The 15,589-nt window shown below is 53.1% G+C and overlaps 1 protein-coding gene across 1 annotated transcript; it reads left to right on the top strand.

The window, feature by feature from the left end:
- Positions 1-2,573: 2,573 nt before the first annotated feature.
- Positions 2,574-12,472, top strand: LOC308165665 (uncharacterized protein; the record flags this gene model as incomplete). Its single annotated transcript, XM_080539815.1, has 10 exons — positions 2,574-2,790; positions 3,722-3,861; positions 4,240-4,455; positions 6,434-6,800; positions 9,349-9,458; positions 9,676-9,803; positions 10,134-10,245; positions 10,757-10,918; positions 11,536-11,625; positions 12,302-12,472. 10 exons carry the CDS (start codon positions 2,574-2,576, stop codon positions 12,470-12,472), a joined length of 1,713 nt encoding a protein of 570 aa, XP_080395941.1.
- Positions 12,473-15,589: the final 3,117 nt, after the last annotated feature.

The raw sequence follows: 15,589 nt of genomic DNA, 5'->3' as shown, positions 1-15,589 counted from the left end.
AACTGGAGGCAATAAAAAGTGTGTAATACACACACATGCACGAAACAATAAAACTTGACACTTTGAAAACAGAGAGAGGAACTGAGGGAATCATTCGCCATGGGAAGCAGAGTTCTGGTGACATCACAGAGAGATGAGAATGTTATTGTCTTGAATGGACTGAATTATATAGACTGACTTATATAGCGCCTTTATCCAAAGCGCTTTACAACGGCCTCTCATTCACCCATTCACACACACATTCACACACCAATGGCGGCAAGCTGCCATGCAAGGCGCCGGCCCGCTCACTGGGAGCAATTTGGGGTTCAGTGTCTTGCCCAAGGACACCTCGACATGTGGCCAGCCGGGGCTCGAACCGCCGATCTGCCAACCTTGTGATCATTAGACGGCGGCTCTACCTCCTGCGCCACAGCCGCAACGTTATTGTCTTATATCCTCAACGTTCATCTGGCTGTCTGGATCATGTGTGCTTGCTTTAAACATGGTCAAATCACATCTGTTTAGTGGCCTGGGGTGGTCCAGTGGTCTAGCACTGTGGTCTATAGTGCACACATTATGCCCATGTTAGAATCCGGCCCATGCCCTGCTGACATGCCCTCTCTCTCTCCCTTCTTCTCCTTACTTTCCTGTCTGTCTTCACTGTATCTGTCCAATACAATGAAAATGTATGAGTGGGACTGAAAAAATAACTTAAAAAACAAAACAAAACCTGTTTGATTCCTCATTCCATTCCATCCAACATTCATCCAGACATCACAACATAATTCACACTCAGTCATCATTACCATATGTGTGTGTGTGTGTGTGTGTGTGTGTGTGCGTGTGTGCGTGTGTGTGTGACAGCTGAGGGTGACAGGCAGGCCCACATTAACCCAGTGTGGTGTCTAGATGTGAGTCATGAGTCAACAACCATGGGTGGGGACATTAACACTAGAACAGCCATGGGTGGGGTCATTAACACTAGAACAGCCATGGATGGGGTCATTAACACTAGAACAGCCGTGGGTGGGGTCATTAACACTAGAACAGCCATGGGTGTGGTCATTAACACTAGAACAGCCATGGGTGGGGTCATTAACACTAGAACAGCCGTGGGTGGGGTCATTAACACTAGAACAGCCGTGGGTGGGGTCATTAACACTAGAACAGCCATGGGTGGGGACATTAACACTAGAACAGCCATGGGTGGGGTCATTAACACTAGAACAGCCATGGATGGGGTCATTAACACTAGAACAGCCGTGGGTGGGGTCATTAACACTAGAACAGCCTTGGGTGGGGTCATTAACACTAGAACAGCCATGGGTGGGGTCATTAACACTAGAACAACCATGGGTGGGGTCATTAACACTAGAACAGCCATGGGTGGGGTCATTAACACTAGAACAGCCATGGATGGGGTCATTAACACTAGAACAGCCGTGGGTGGGGTCATTAACACTAGAACAGCCATGGGTGGGGTCATTAACACTAGAACAGCCATGGGTGGGGTCATTAACACTAGAACAGCCATGGGTGGGGTCATCAACACTAGAACAGCCATGGGTGGGGTTATCAACACTAGAACATCTACTTGTCCTAGATATGTGCGTTTTACCACCCAGTATGCTTACATGTTCTAAATCACATCAGGATAAGCTAGTATGAAGCTATTTGGCAGTTTTTCAGTGGAGGAGGCAAGCTAATTTACAAGACGTGCCAACTAGTGGTCATTGTGTGTCAGTAGCAGCTTCCCATTGTAAAGACTATGGTTATTTGACCCCTGAGGCGGCACTTATAGTAGGTAAACAAGGCACGGCTGTTCTAGTGCTAGGGTGAATTCACAGCGTCCATTTCAACGTGACTATCCTGTAGGTCTGGGGTAGGACATGGTTCGCTGTGGCCTGCTGTGACCATGGTGATGAGAGCCATGCTAAATTTACACCCCCCAACAACCCCTCACCTCCCCCTCCTCGCCCCTCCCTCCCTCCCTCCCTCCCTCCCGCCCCCCCCCCTTCAGTCTATTTTCAGTCTGCCCCCCTGCCAATAGGATTCCACTGTATCTATATTTGCTGGGGTTGGGGGTAGGGGTTGGGGGTGGGGGTTGGGGGGGGGAACCACACCTCAGTGGTGTCTGGTTGTACGTTGGACCGTTTCAGATGGTGACACACGCTGACCGGACCAGGAGGCGAGCGAACACGCGAGCAGAACTACTAAAAGGTACACACACACACACACACACTTGTATGCACACACACACACACACACACACACACACACACACACACACACACTACACACACTCACACATTCACTCATACACACACTTATACTCACACACACACACACACACAAACACATTTGTACAGACACACACTCACTCACTCACACACACACACACACTTGGCCTGAGGGGTTACTGTATGAGGGCAGTAGTGTGTGTGTGTGTGTGTGTGATGGCAATAGAAGACAATGTTAGTCAACTCAGAGGTGAGCAGTTACATTATCAGTTACTGTATGTGTGTGGTGTGTGTGTGTGTGTGTGTATGTGTATGTGTGTGTGTGTGTGTGCGTGCGTCTCTCAGGCGGTGATGTTGGACGTGCTGATCGTGGGCGGGGGTCCCCACGCCCTGACACTGGCCACCCTGCTGGCCCACCCACAGCAGGCCCTCCACACCCTGGCCTGCCCCCACACACACACCCTCCTGCAGGGGCTGCAGCTCAGCCACACCAGGGCGCGGGGTACCAGGGGCACCAGGGGGATCAGGGGCAAGAACACCAGGGGCAGGGGCAGGACAGGACCTGCTGGTGAGTGCTTCTAGTGTACACACACCACTAGCGCCATGCAGGCTTGACTAAGAAACTCTAAATGAAAACTAATGCAGGGTTCCACAGTAACGCTGTTTTACTTGCCCGGAGCAAGTAAAACATTCACCGGGGTTTGTTTGCGCGAGCCCGGCGACGCTGCTGGATCCTGGATCTGTTTACCTGTGTGCAGGAAGAACAACAGACGGCGCAGGCGCCAGACCAGACTAGATGATCGTGAGTGAAGATATTATCAAAGCGTACGGGTGATCGACAGGCGCGTACGCTTTGATAATATCTTCACTCCACGATCATCTAGTCTGGTCTGGCGCCTGCGCCGTCTGTTGTTCTTCTTGGCGTTACTGTCGAACGATGTACTGTCGAACAGTTGAATGCTGTACAAATATTCTCACATTTCATCCGTGTTAGATGATGACAGATACACTGTTGCTACAGACAGCTGCTCAGCTCATTTTATTTACATTCCAATGTTACGTTCAGATGTTCGACACGGTGTTCAGACACTCCAGATAATGGAACAGTATGAATGTATTGACGCTGAACACCTGTGTAGGCCTACTTTTGTTTCGACACAGAAAATGTATCAGGAATCGATAAAGAATCTAACCGATAAGAAGAATGGATAATACAATCGGTATTGATAACATCTTATCAATTCCCATCCCTACACACACACACACACACACACACACACACACACACACACACACACACACACACACATAAACCTCCATGCATCGCAATGAGCCCGTTCTCCGATAGCCTCCCATGATGCTCCTGTGTGTGTTGTGTGCATGTGTGTGTTGTGTGTGTGTGTGTGTGGTCGTGTGTGTGTCTGCAGGCCAGCCCGTTGTGGAGCGCCCCGCCCCAGAGGAGAGGGGGGAGGGGGGGGAGGAGAGGGAGGAGGAGGGGGGGGTCCCCTGCCCCCCGCTGGACTTCCGGGTGGTGGACTCGTACGGGGAGTGGGCGGCGCTGTGGGAGAGACAGTTCACCTCCCTCAACATCCCCCACCTCCGCTCACACACCCTGGTACACACTGACCCCCTCAACAAGGTACACACACACACACACACACACACACACACCCTGGTACACACTGACCCCCTCAACAAGGTACACACACACACACACACACCCTGGTACACACCGACCCCCTCAACAAGGTACACACACACACACACACACACACCCTGGTACACACTGACCCCCTCAACAAGGTACACACACACACACACACACACACACACACCCTGGTATACAGAGACCCCCTCAACAAGGTACACACACACACACACACCCTGGTACACACAGACCCCCTCAACAAGGCACACACACACACACACACACACACACACAGGTACACACTGACCCTCTGAACAAGGTACACACACACACACACACACACACACAACTGTAACCTTGTCTTCCCAGAGGGCCTTGCAGGAGTTCGTGGTGGAGCAGGGCCGGGGGGCGGAGCTACACAGCCTGCCTGACCGCACCTACATCCTGGACGACCACACCTTCTTCAACGACCAGCCAATGGGGAAGCGGGACCGCAGGCGCCTCAGTTCCGCCGTGGGCCTGGAGAGGGCGCTGTACTTCAGCCTGCCTGGGACCCGCCTCAGCACTGACTTCTTCAGACAGCAGGTCTCTGTGTGTGTGTGTGTGTGTGTGTGTGTACTTCAGCCTGCCTGGGATCTGCCTCAGCACTGACTTCTTCAGACAGCAGGTCTGTGTGTGTGTGTGAGTGTGTGTAGTGTGTGTGCGTGTGTGTGTGTGCGTGTGTGTTTGTGTGCGTGTGTGTGTGTGTGTTTGCGAGTGCGTTTCTTTGTGAGTGTGTGTAGTGTGTGTGCGTGTGTGTGTGTGCGTGTGTGTATGTGTGTGTTTGTGTAGTGTGTGTGTGTGTGTGTGTGTTTTTATTTTATTTTATTACGGATAGCAACCAGCTAGTCGTCCTGGGGTTCACATAAAAACACTTACAACAATAACATATGACTGCTGATCACTGTCACCTGTTACAGGAAGTGACAACCCCCCCTAGTCATGTGATCTCCAGTTCAGAACATTCCATTGTGTTCAGTTCATATGTGCATATCTGCCAGCTCTAGTGTGTGTGTGTGTGTGTGTGTGTGTGTGTGTGTGTGTGTATGTGTGTGTGTGTGTTCATACGTTCAGTCCAGGACTAAGGACATGTCAACATCGAACATGTTGTGTTCATATGTTCATATCTACCAGATCTAGTGTGTGTGTGTGTGTGTATGTGTGTGTGTGTGTGTGTGTGTGTGTGGGTGTGTGTGTGTGTGTGTGGGTGTATGTGTGTCAACATCTAACATGTCAACATCTAACATGTCAACATCTACATGTCAACATCTGACATGTCAACATCGAACATGTTGTGTTCATATGTTCATATCTACCAGCTCTAGTGTGTGTGTGTGTGTGTGTGTGTGTGTATGTGTGTGTGTGTGTGTGTGTGTGTGTATGTGTGGTCCGAAGCTTTGTGTTTCCTAGCATTCCCGTTTAACTGGTTAAAACAGCTAAGCAGTATAATAGAAAGCAGTGTACTTTTCTCCACATTATATTCCTCCAATATACGTTTTTTTAGCAGAAGAAAAGGGAGTTGATCTCTCAGATCTTCTGTCGCTAGGTGTAGCTGGGTGTAGCTGGGTGTAGCTGGGTGTAGCTAGGTGTAGCTGGGTGTAGCTAGGTGTAGCTGGGTGTAGCTGGGTGTAGCTAGGTGTAGCTGGGTGTAGCTGGGTGTAGCTGGGTGTAGCTAGGTGTAGCTGGGTGTAGCTAGGTGTAGCTGGGTGTAGCTGGGTGTAGCTAGGTGTAGCTGGGTGTAGCTGGGTGTAGATGGGTGTAGCTGGGTGTAGCTGGGTGTAGCTGGGTGTAGCTGGGTGTAGCTGGGTGTAGATGGGTGTAGCTGGGTGTAGCTAGGTGTAGATGGGTGTAGCTGGGTGTAGCTAGGTGTAGCTGGGTGTAGCTGGGTGTAGCTGGGTGTAGCTGGGTGTAGCTGGGTGTAGCTAGGTGTAGCTGGGTGTAGCTAGGTGTAGATGGGTGTAGCTGGATGTAGCTAGGTGTAGCTAGGTGTAGCTGGGTGTAGCTAGGTGTAGCTAGGTGTAGCTGGGTGTAGCTAGGTGTAGCTGGGTGTAGCTAGGTGTAGCTGGGTGTAGCTAGGTGTAGCTAGGTGTAGCTGGGTGTAGCTGGGTGTAGCTGGGTGTAGCTGGGTGTAGCTAGGTGTAGCTGGGTGTAGCTGGGTGTAGCTGGGTGTAGCTGGGTGTAGCTAGGTGTAGCTGGGTGTAGCTGGGTGTAGCTGGGTGTAGCTAGGTGTAGCTGGGTGTAGCTGGGTGTAGCTGGGTGTAGCTGGGTGTAGCTAGGTGTAGCTGGGTGTAGCTGGGTGTAGCTGGGTGTAGCTAGGTGTAGCTGGGTGTAGCTGAGACTGGGTCTATCTTTATTAAAGTGAGATCTAAGTCTAAGACTGGGTCTATCTTTATTAAAGTCAGATCTAAGTCTAAGACTGGGTCTATCTTTATGCAACTGGCCCCTGCACTAAGAGAGGCTGAGGAGGGGGAGGAGGACTGACAGGCTCTGACTCCCCCCCCCTCCCTCCTCCCCCCCCCCCCAGGTGCAGAGGTACGACCTGGACAGGGTTCTCCTGCGGGGTACGGTGGACCGGATCACCCCCGTGCTGCGGCCGGATGGTACGGTCCGCTTCTTCAGGGTGCTGCTGCAAGGAGGAGGGGCCGGGGGGGGCGGGGCCACCACGGTCGATGCCCTCCGCGTCGTCATGGCGACCGGCCCCAGCCGTGCCCAGATGGCCAACATCCCAGGGTGGGTGTCGGCCGTGGCCGAGAGTTACCCTGACGACCGCCTGCAGCACACCGTCAGCCTCATGCACCACCTGACCCCCCGGACAGGAAACAGGAAGCAGGGGACAGGAAGTCAGCAGACGCAGGAAGAGGAAGAGGAGGAGAGTAGTCCCGACTCCTCAGGTGAGTCTGAGAGGATGAGACTTCCTGACAGAGAGACGGATAAGCAGAGAGACAGACAGACAGGCAGGTAAACAGAGAGACAGACAGACAGGTTAGCAGAGAGACAGACAGACAGAAAGACAGACAGACAGATAAGCAGAGACACAGACAGACTGGCAAGCAGACAGAGAGACAGAGAGACAGAGAGACAGACAGACAGGCAGACAGACAGACAGAGAGACAGACAGGCAGACAGGTAAGCAGAGAGACAGACAGACAGGGAAGCAGAGAGACAGGCAGACAGACAGACAGGCAAACAGACAGACAGAGACAGGCAGCCAGCCAGAATGACAGACAGGCAGACCGACAGACAGACAGGCAGGCAGGCAGGCAGACAAACAAACAGACAGACAGACAGACAGGTATACAGGCAGGCAGACAGACAGACAGGTATACAGACAGACAGACAGGTATACAGACAGACAGACAGGTATACAGACAGACAGACACACAGACAGACACACAGACAGAGAGACAGACATACAGACAGACAGGCAGACAGACAGGCAGACAGACAGGCAGGCAGACAGACAGACAGACAGACAGGTATACAGACAGACAGACAGGCAGACAGACAGACAGGTATACAGACAGACAGACAGGTATACAGGCAGACAGACAGACAGGTATACAGACAGACAGACAGACAGGTATACAGACAGACAGACAGACAGGTATACAGACAGACAGACAGACAGGTATACAGGCAGACAGACAGACAGACAGGTATACAGACAGACAGACAGACAGACAGACAGGTATACAGGCAGACAGACAGACAGGTATACAGGCAGACAGACAGACAGACAGACAGGTATACAGGCAGACAGACAGACAGACAGGTATACAGGCAGACAGACAGACAGACAGGTATACAGACAGACAGACAGGTATACAGGCAGACAGAAAGGTATACAGACAGACAGACAGACAGACAGGTATACAGACAGACAGACAGGTATACAGGCAGACAGACAGACAGACAGACAGGTATACAGACAGACAGACAGACAGACAGGTATACAGACAGACAGACAGACAGGTATACAGACAGACAGACAGACAGGTATACAGACAGACAGACAGACAGACATGTATACAGACAGACAGACAGACAGGTATACAGACAGACAGACAGACAGGCAGACAGACAGGTATACAGGCAGACAGACAGACAGACAGACAGGTATACAGACAGGCAGACAGACAGACAGGTATACAGGCAGACAGACAGACAGGTATACAGGCAGACAGACAGACAGACAGACAGGCAGGCAGACAGACAGGTATACAGGCAGACAGACAGACAGACAGACAGGTATACAGGCAGACAGACAGACAGACAGGTATACAGACAGACAGACAGACAGGCAGACAGACATACAGACAGACAGGTATACAGACAGACAGACAGACAGGTATACAGACAGACAGACAGACAGACAGGCAGGCAGACAGACAGACAGGTATACAGACAGACAGACAGACAGACAGATATACAGACAGACAGACAGGTATACAGACAGACAGACAGACAGGCAGACAGGTATACAGACAGACAGACAGGTATACAGACAGACAGACAGACAGGCAGGCAGACAGACAGACAGGTATACAGACAGACAGACAGACAGGTATACAGACAGACAGACAGACAGACAGGTATACAGACAGACAGACAGACAGACAGACAGACAGGCAGACAGACATACAGACAGACAGGTATACAGACAGACAGACAGACAGGTATACAGACAGACAGACAGACAGACAGACAGGCAGGCAGACAGACAGACAGGTATACAGACAGACAGACAGACAGACAGGTATACAGACAGACAGACAGACAGACAGGCAGGCAGGCAGACAGACAGACAGACAGGTATACAGACAGACAGACAGACAGGTATACAGGCAGACAGACAGACAGGTATACAGACAGACAGACAGACAGACAGGCAGACATACAGACAGACAGGTATACAGACAGACAGACAGACAGGTATACAGACAGACAGACAGACAGACAGGCAGGCAGACAGACAGACAGGTATACAGACAGACAGACAGACAGACAGGTATACAGACAGACAGACAGACAGACAGACAGGTATACAGACAGACAGACAGGTATACAGACAGACAGACAGACAGACAGGTATACCAGTGTGGACATTGATCTGGGCAGCTGTTATTGAGCCGTAAACCCAGAGGGACCTTTGGACCTCTGCCTCCTCCACCACCTCACATGACACTTTACCGCTTCCTACTGGTGTAAAGGTGCAATGACATGCCCTGTGTGTGTGTGTTTGTGTGTGTGTGTGTGTGTGTGTTTGTGTGTGTGTTGTACCTGTGTTTGTGTGTGTGCGTGTGTGTTTGTGTGTGTGCGCGTGTGCGTGTGCGTGTGCGTGCATGCACATGTGTGTGTGTGTGTGTGTGTTTGTGTGTGCGTGTGCGTGTGTGTGGTGTGTGTGTGTGTGTCCAGGTGTGTGTGTGGTGTGTGAGGCAGGCCAGAGGGTGATGGTGATTGGAGGAGGGCTGACCAGCGCTCACGTCATCGCCATGGCGATGCAGCAGGGCGCCGCCCACGTGACCTGGGTGCTGAGGAAACACCTGCAGGTCTGGTCCACACACACACACACACACACACACACACACACGGACACGCCTCACACACACACACACATCTCACACACACACACACACACACACACAGCCCCCCCCCACCCCACACACACACACACAGACCCCCCTTCCACACACACACACACACACACACAGGCAGACCAGACATCCCTGACCTCCACCCCCCCCCCCCCCTCCCCTCCCCCCCCAGCTGAAGCAGTTTGACGTGGGGGACGTGGAGAGCCTGGTGGGCCGCTACGCCCACGTGGAGCACGGCGTGAAGCTGGACGGCCGCGCCTACCTGAGGCAGTTCTACGGAGAGAGCAGCCTGCACCGCCGGTGGGTGGGCCTCTGCACTCTGCAGCCAATCACAGCGCTGTTGCTGGGTAGATTCCACATAGAACTCTCGAGGCGCTCTAGGTGGTGAGCGTTCTAGAATTCTCTAGGTGGTGAGTGTTCCAGAACTCTCTAGGTGGTGAGTGTTCCAGAACTCTCTAGGTGGTGAGTGTTCTAGAACTCTCTAGTCTAGGTGGTGAGTGTTCTAGAACTCTCTAGTCTAGGTGATGAGTGTTCTGGAACTCTCTAGGTGGTTATTATTACTATTATTATAGTATTGTTGTTGTTGTATTATTATATATTATTATTATTATTATGATTATTATATTCCAGGCTGGCTATGATCCACCAGGCGAGGAAGGGGGGCGCTGTCACCCCCGAGGCGTACGCAGCCCTGCGCCCCCACATCCAGGCTGGCCGGGTCACCATCAGGTCCTCCTGTCAGGTACCCCCCCCCCTCCCTCCCTCCCTCCCTCCCTTCCTCACTCCCTCCCACCCTCCCTCACTCCCTACCTGCACCCCCTAACCCTGCTAGCCTGGAGAGCTTAGGGTTAGGTTTAGCGTTATCTCTTCAGGCTACATCTTAACTGTCCCTCCTAAAAAATCTCTACCTCTACCCTCTACCCTCTACCCCCATGTACCCTCTACCCTCTACCCCCCTCTACCTCTACCCTCTACCCCCCTGTACAGTTTCTCTACTATAAATACATGAATAATAATAATTCTTCCTTCTTCTAGCAGTGTAACTGGCAATGCCCCCTGGTCCTAGCATGGATTACTATGTCTTATGATAACTGATCTTTCAATGACTTCACTTACTTAGTCAAATGTATTTGTTGTAAGTCACTTTGGATAAAGGCGTCTGCTCAATGACAAACATGTAACTGTACCTGTAACTGTCTCTCTCCTGGGATGTGTAACTGTAACTGTAACTGTCTCTCTCCTGGGCTGTGGAGGTGTCAGGGGCGAGGTGGAGCTACCGTGCCCAGGCCTGGCACCTGTCCCTGGGCTGCGGGGAGGCCTGGGAGGGGGACAGGATCTGGCTGGCCACCGGCTGCAAGCTGGACGTCAAGCAGGACCCCCTGCTCTCCCACGTCATGAGGGACTTCCCTATACAGGTGGGTCCAACGGTGGACAGGTAGACAGGGAGAGAGATGGGGAGACAGGGAGACAGGGAGACAGGGAAGCAGGGAGGGAGACAGACAGGGAGACAGTGAGGGAGACAGGGAGGCAGGGAGGGAGACAGGGAGACAAACAGATAGACAGGTAGACAGGGAGACAGGGAGAGAGACAGGGAGACAGATAGACAGGGAGACAGGGAGACAGGTAAACAGGGAGACAGGTAGACAGGTAGACAGGGACACAGGGAAACAGGGAGACAGGGAGATGAGGCAGGCAGGCAGGGAGGGAGACAGGGAGACAGGGAGGGAGACAGACAGGGAGGGAGGGAGGGAGACAGACAGGGAGGGAGGGAGACAGACAGACAGGGAGGGAGGGAGACAGACAGACAGACAGACAGACAGGGAGGGAGACAGGGAGGGAGATAGACAGACATACAGACATAGAGGCAGAGATGCAGACAGACAGGGAGACAGACAGACTGAGAGACAGACAGATAGACAGATAGATAGACAAAAAGACAGACAGACAGGACAGTCCAGGTGTTTCTATCCAGATATGTCATGTGCATGTGTGTGTGTGTGTGTGTGTGTGTGTGTGTGTGTGTGTGTCTCAGGTCCTAGACGGGTGGCCGTGTATCAGTGAGAGTCTGCAGTGGAGCCCCGGCTGTCCTCTCTACCTGATGGGCCAGTACGCTGCCCTGCAGGTACACACACACACACACACACACACACACACACACACACACACACACACACACACACACACACAGTCAGATAGAGGACGAAGGGAGTGATCGTCCTCCTGTGATCTAAACATTCATTCACTGTGTGTGTGGATACGCCCAGGTCATAGTTCAGTAGAATGTAACTAGATATATAGGGCCGGTTTCACAGACAAGGCTTAAGCCTAATCCTGGACTAAAAAGCATCTTCAATGGAGATTTTACATTGAAAGTGTGATTTAGTCCAGGACTAGGCTTAAGCCTTGTCTGTGAAACCGGCCCATAGTGTTTTATATTATGCCAAATGTAAAATTGTATGATGTATGATATATATATATATATATATATATATATATGTTTGATATTTGTAATTTAAAGTATGTTTTTAATGTTATTTGTAATGTATGTTTTTAAATGTGGAGCCCACTAAAAGTAAGTAAGTAAGTAAGTAGTAAAGCTTTATTTACATTCGTACATGAAATGCAGCTCAAAGTGAAGTAGATCATGCCTATGTGTCGGTGTAGCCAATGGGGATGCCTATGTGTCGGTGTAGCCAATGGGGATCCTTCCAATAAATAAACTAAAAGGACAGGGAGTAGGCCTCTCTCTGGCGTTGTTGTCATGTGATCTAACACGCTACCGTGTCACGTGACCTCAGGTGGGTCCCCACGCCGTGAACCTGGCGGGCGGCCAGGCGGCCAGCATGCGCATCGCCAAGGACATCCTGCGCCGTCACCGTGGCGACGCAGCAGACGCAGACGCAGAGAGGACGCACACGTCACGCACCGAGGACTACGTCCAACAGATGCACGGCCTGATGTGGTTATGATGAGGTTATGATGTGGTTATGATGAGGTTATGATGTGGTTATGATGTGGTTATGATGTGGTTATGATAATAATTAATAATTCATTGTATTCATGTATTCATATATATATATATATATTATGGGGTTATGATGGGGTTATGATGATGGTGATGACAGTGTGTATTATATGTAGATAATATGTATATTGTATGTCTATGTATTGTATGTATATAATATGTATATGTATTGTATGTATATGTATATGCTGAATAAATCACTCACCAGCGTCTCTCTGTCAATGGAGGGTTTCGTTTGGAAATTCTAATTGGGTGGGGTGTCTGTGGGGGTGGGAGGGGCCTCTGTGGGGTGGGAGGGGCCTCTGTGGAGGTGGGAGGGGCCTCTGTGGGGGTGGGAGGGGCCTCTGTGGAGGTGGGAGGGGCCTCTGTGGAGGTGGGAGGGGCCTCTGTGGGGGTGGGAGGGGCCTCTGTGGGGGTGGGAGGGGCCTCTGTGGGGGTGGGAGCGACCTCTGTGGAGGTGGGGGGGGCCTCTGTGGGATGGGAGGGGCCTCTGTGGGGTGGGAGGGGCCTCTGTGGGGTGGGAGGGGCCTCTGTGGGGTGGAAGAAGCCTCTGAGGTGGGGGGGGACTCTGTGGAGGTGGGGGGGCCTCTGTGGGGTGGAAGAAGCCTCTGAGGTGGGAGGGGCCTCTGTGGGGTGGGAGGGGCCTCTGCGGAGGTGGGAGGGCCTCTGTGGAGTGGGAGGGGCCTCTGTGGGATGGGAGGGGCCTCTGTGGAGATGGGAGGGGCCTCTGAGATGGGAGGGGCCTCTGTGGAGGTGGGAGGGGCCTCTGAGGTGGGGGGCCTCTGTGGGGGGCCTATGTGGGTGTGGGAGGGGCCTATGTGGGTGTGGGAGGGGCCTCTGTGAGAGTGAGAGGGGCCTATGTGGGGCTGAGAGGGGCCTATGTGGAGTGAGAGGGGCCTCTGTGGAGATGGGAGGGGCCTCTGTGGAGGTGGGAGGGGCCTCTGTGGAGGTGGGGGGGGCCTCTGTTGAGGTGGGGGGGCATCTGAGATGGGGGGGCCTCTGAGAGGGTGGGAGGGGCCTCAGTGGGGAGAGAGGGGCCTCTGTTGGGACGGGGGGGGCCTCTGCGAGGGGCCTATGTGGGTGTGGGAGGGGCCTATGTGGGTGTGGGAGGGGCCTCTGTGATGATGGAAGGGGCCTATGTGGGGGTGAAGGGGCCTCTGTGGAGGTGAGAGGGGCCTCTGTGGGGGTGGGAGGGGCCTCTGTGGAGGTGGGAGGGGCCTCTGTGGGGTGGGAGGGGCCTATGTGGGGGTGGGAGGGGCCTATGTGGGGGTGAGAGGGGCCTATGTGGAGACGGGAGGGGCCTCTGTGGAGGTGGGAGGGGCCTCTGTGGGGGTGGGAGGGGCCTCTGTGGAGGTGGGAGGGGCCTCTGTGGAGGTGGGAGGGGCATCTGTGGAGGTGGGAGGGGCCTCTGTGGAGGTGGGAGGGGCCTCTGTGGAGGTGGGAGGGGCCTCTGTGGGGGTGGGAGGGGCCTATGTGGAGTGGGAGGGGCCTCTGTGGGGGTGGGAGGGGCCTCTGTGGAGGTGGGAGGGGCCTCTGTGGGGGTGGGAGGGGCCTCTGTGGGGGTGGGAGGGGCCTCTGTTGAGGTGGGAGGGGCCTCTGTGGAGGTGGGAAAATCCAGGCAATAATAAACAATAAACAATAAAATAAACAACAATGCAACATAGTAATAACAATAATAGATAGACCCCGCCCGTCACAAAGGCTACACCTGTGGCGTGGTTAGGTCGGTCCTGTGGTTGGCCGGCCTGCCAGGTGAACCAACAGGCCTCTGTTACCTCACAGCGTACACTTCCTGCTCCTACCAGCAGATGGCGCCAGGAGACCTGTGTGCCCGGCGGTCTGCTTCCCTGTGTGTGCTGTAACCTAGCAACAGGCTTCTCTACATTCCAATTGTTGACGTTTACCAGACGCCTTCATCCAAAGAGACTTACAACAAACACCTCTGTCTAAGTAAGTGAATCACTTATCCATTACACGTCATCGTAAGAAACAGTCATCTATGCTAAGACCAGGGTTAGACCAGGGCTAGGACCAGGGTTAGGACCAGGGTTAGGACCAGGGTTAGACCAGGGTTAGGACCAGGGTTAGACCAGGGTTAGGACCAGGGTTAGACCAAGGTTTAGACCAAGGTTAGGACCAGGGTTAGACCAGGGTTAGGACCAGGGTTAGACCAGGGTTAGGACCAGGGTTAGACCAGGGTTAGGACCAGGGTTAGGACCAGGGTTATACCAGGGTTAGGACCAGGGTTAGGACCAGGGTTAGGACCAGGGTTAGGACCAGGGTTAGGACCAGGGTTAGACCAGGGTTAGGACCAGGGTTAGGACCAGGGTTAGGACCAGGGTTAGACCAGGGTTAGGACCAGGGTTAGACCAGGGTTAGACCAGGGTTAGGACCAGGGTTAGACCAAGGTTAGGACCAGGGTTAGACCAAGGTTAGGACCAGGGTTAGACCAGGGTTAAGACCAGGGTTAGACCAGGGTTAGACCAGGGTTAGGACCAGGGTTAGGACCAGGGTTAGACCAGGGTTAGGACCAGGGTTAGACCAGGGTTAGGACCAGGGTTAGACCAGGGTTAGGACCAGGGTTAGACCAGGGTTAGGACCAGGGTTATACCAGGGTTAGGACCAGGGTTAGACCAGGGTTAGGACCAGGGTTATACCAGGGTTAGGACCCAGGTTAGGAACAGGGTTAGGACCAGGGTTAGACCAGGGTTAGGACCAGGGTTAGGACCAGGGTTAGACCAGGGTTAGACCAGGGTTAGACCAGGGTTAGACCAGGGTTAGGACCAGGGTTAGACCAGGGTTAGGACCAGGGTTAGACCAGGGTTAGGACCAGGGTTAGGACCAGGGTTAGACCAGGGTTAGGACCACGGTTAGGACCAGGGTTAGACCAGGGTGAGGACAAGGGTAAGGACAGGGTTAGGACCAGGGTTGGGACCAGGGTTGGGACCAGGGTTAGACCAGGGTTAGGACCCGGGTTAGGACCAGGGTTAGGACCAGGGTTAGGACCAGGGTTAGGACCAGGGTTAGACCAGGGGCCATTGGCAGTTACCATGATAGAAGA

Source organism: Nansenia antarctica (genome assembly GCF_963989245.1).
Source record: "Nansenia antarctica genome assembly, chromosome: 9".
Taxonomy (NCBI): domain Eukaryota; kingdom Metazoa; phylum Chordata; class Actinopteri; order Argentiniformes; family Microstomatidae; genus Nansenia; species Nansenia antarctica.
The sequence above is the reverse complement of the archived record's forward strand: the minus strand, read 5'-3'. Positions and strand labels throughout refer to the sequence as shown.